Genomic DNA, 1,960 nt, shown 5'->3' with positions numbered 1-1,960 from the left:
TTATTCATGTTACATCTGTAAAATGCTTCTGAGACAAGGATACTGACCAGGTACAAGGCATTAGTCACGTTCGTAATATCTTGTCTCACTTACTAGCAGATTGCTTTCTGCACCATCAGATCACTTTATTCCAGAAATCGGCTTTCTTGTAATTATCCACTGTTCCACATTTCAAATAATTCCGCTGCATTTCATCACCAATTTCAGATTCACAACACCTCCTTAATCAGAGGCTATTCAACTAATGTTTCCTCCAGCTTCTCATTCAGACAGTGGAAACGAAGTCGTTCTGCTGCAAGCTACGTCTGCACAGAGGCGGTGTGCGGACTTACCATCAACAGTATCACACAATATTTGTCATCGGATTGAAGTGAGTTCCAAATCATAGCAATGCTTCTCTTATTTTATTGGAGTTTATCAACGATTTCATCATTACCACAGGAAGTCAAAAATATGTTTCTTCTTGCGATCATCTTTCGTATTCGTTTTTGTCAAGAAACCATTAGGCGTTCAAAGTAGTCTATTTATCCGATTTTTCGCCATTGTTTGTGATGTCTTCATTTTTGTTAGGGGAATTTTATTCATTGAAAATTGTTGGGTGAACAACTAAGCTATGAATCAGTTACTGATGACCTGAGAATCACCATTTCTGTCTGGCTACTCACAGCACGCAAATAATGTTCGTACTATCATATACACAAAAGCGGATAGAGAATTAACTGATTTGTCTGAAGATTCTTCATTTAAAGTCAGTTTTGATCGTAAAACATTAACACAGTTTGTGTATCAGTCCATGATCCATAAACAAACATCCAACCCTTTCCACCACAGTATTAAAAGTGTTGCTTTCTATTACTACATCCTACTTGTGTGAAACTGAATTTTTAGCAATGAATGAAATTAAAAGCAAATTTTAAAAAAGCTACAGTTATCCAACATCTTGCTACTAAAACTAACACGTTTTCTCTAGATAACGGCAACTAACCACACACACAAAAGCACACTTGCCCCTTCTTACGCCACACACGTCACTACTGTATTTCAATGCTGACACGCAGGTTTGCAAACGTCGACAACAGTATCAATATTGCTGATGTTTACAGCTGGCTCCACAAAAAGATACGACTCTTGTGACTGTCAGCGCAGTAAAAAAAAGAAATAGAGAAAGAGGCAAGTCCATTGCAACACAGATAAAAAATCTTCACAGTCGAAGAGCTCAGTCTGGCAGTCAGCCTCGCGTATTCTTGACAAATAATGTAATTTAATAGCATCCACAAGCGGAAGGATCTCTCTGATGGAACCAAGCTGACATATTTGTGTGGCTATCTCACAGGCCTATCAATTAATTAGGATCAATCAACAGCCTGTCCTCCTCGAACGCTAACTACTAGGTGGCAGTGCAGAGGCTGGAAGAACGCTCCGACGTGTAGTATAATGCGGTGAGAAAATTGAGAGTCAATTTGATGAACTTTACTACCGACAAATGGACGAAGGGTAAGCTCAATGACCCCATCGAGCGTGACGTAGATGCTCTGACAACAATGGGGAAAAATCACCGCAATATCGAGATTCTAGCGGTAGAATTACTGGTCATTGATGTCAGTAAGAAGCTCACAGCCGTAAATAGGCTCGAATGGGACACGCTGGTGAAGACCGATGAGAAGTTGCGGTCTAACTTGACAGCATTTCAGCGGTTTAGAGTTGCGCATGCGGAGAGTAGATCCATTCTGTTCGCAGTAGTGCTGTCGGCCTTCGTCCAAAGGAGGCGGACAGTGTATCAGACACGATCATATGAATAGAACCGCTCGAGTACTTCTCGTACCCTATTAGAATGTGCATTTTCTAGTTCAGATTTCTAGTTGATCCCAATTGCCTCAAGCTACCAGAACTTCCTCAAGACCTTGTCGCAGTCCAAGTCAGCAGATTTGTAAGCTGCGACTGATGGAGTCTAAGCGGGTCG

General features: G+C 41.0%; 1 protein-coding gene across 1 annotated transcript; it reads left to right on the top strand.

Annotated features, from left to right (window-relative positions):
• The first annotated feature begins 1,463 nt into the window (after positions 1–1,463).
• Positions 1,464–1,799, top strand: Tsp_13948 (conserved hypothetical protein). The gene has a single exon (XM_003367209.1). It carries the CDS (start codon positions 1,464–1,466, stop codon positions 1,797–1,799), a length of 336 nt encoding a protein of 111 aa, XP_003367257.1.
• Positions 1,800–1,960: the final 161 nt, after the last annotated feature.

The sequence above is a fragment of the Trichinella spiralis genome (genome assembly GCF_000181795.1).
Source record: "Trichinella spiralis strain ISS 195 chromosome Unknown Scfld4641, whole genome shotgun sequence".
Classification (NCBI taxonomy): domain Eukaryota; kingdom Metazoa; phylum Nematoda; class Enoplea; order Trichinellida; family Trichinellidae; genus Trichinella; species Trichinella spiralis.
The sequence above is the reverse complement of the archived record's forward strand: the minus strand, read 5'-3'. Positions and strand labels throughout refer to the sequence as shown.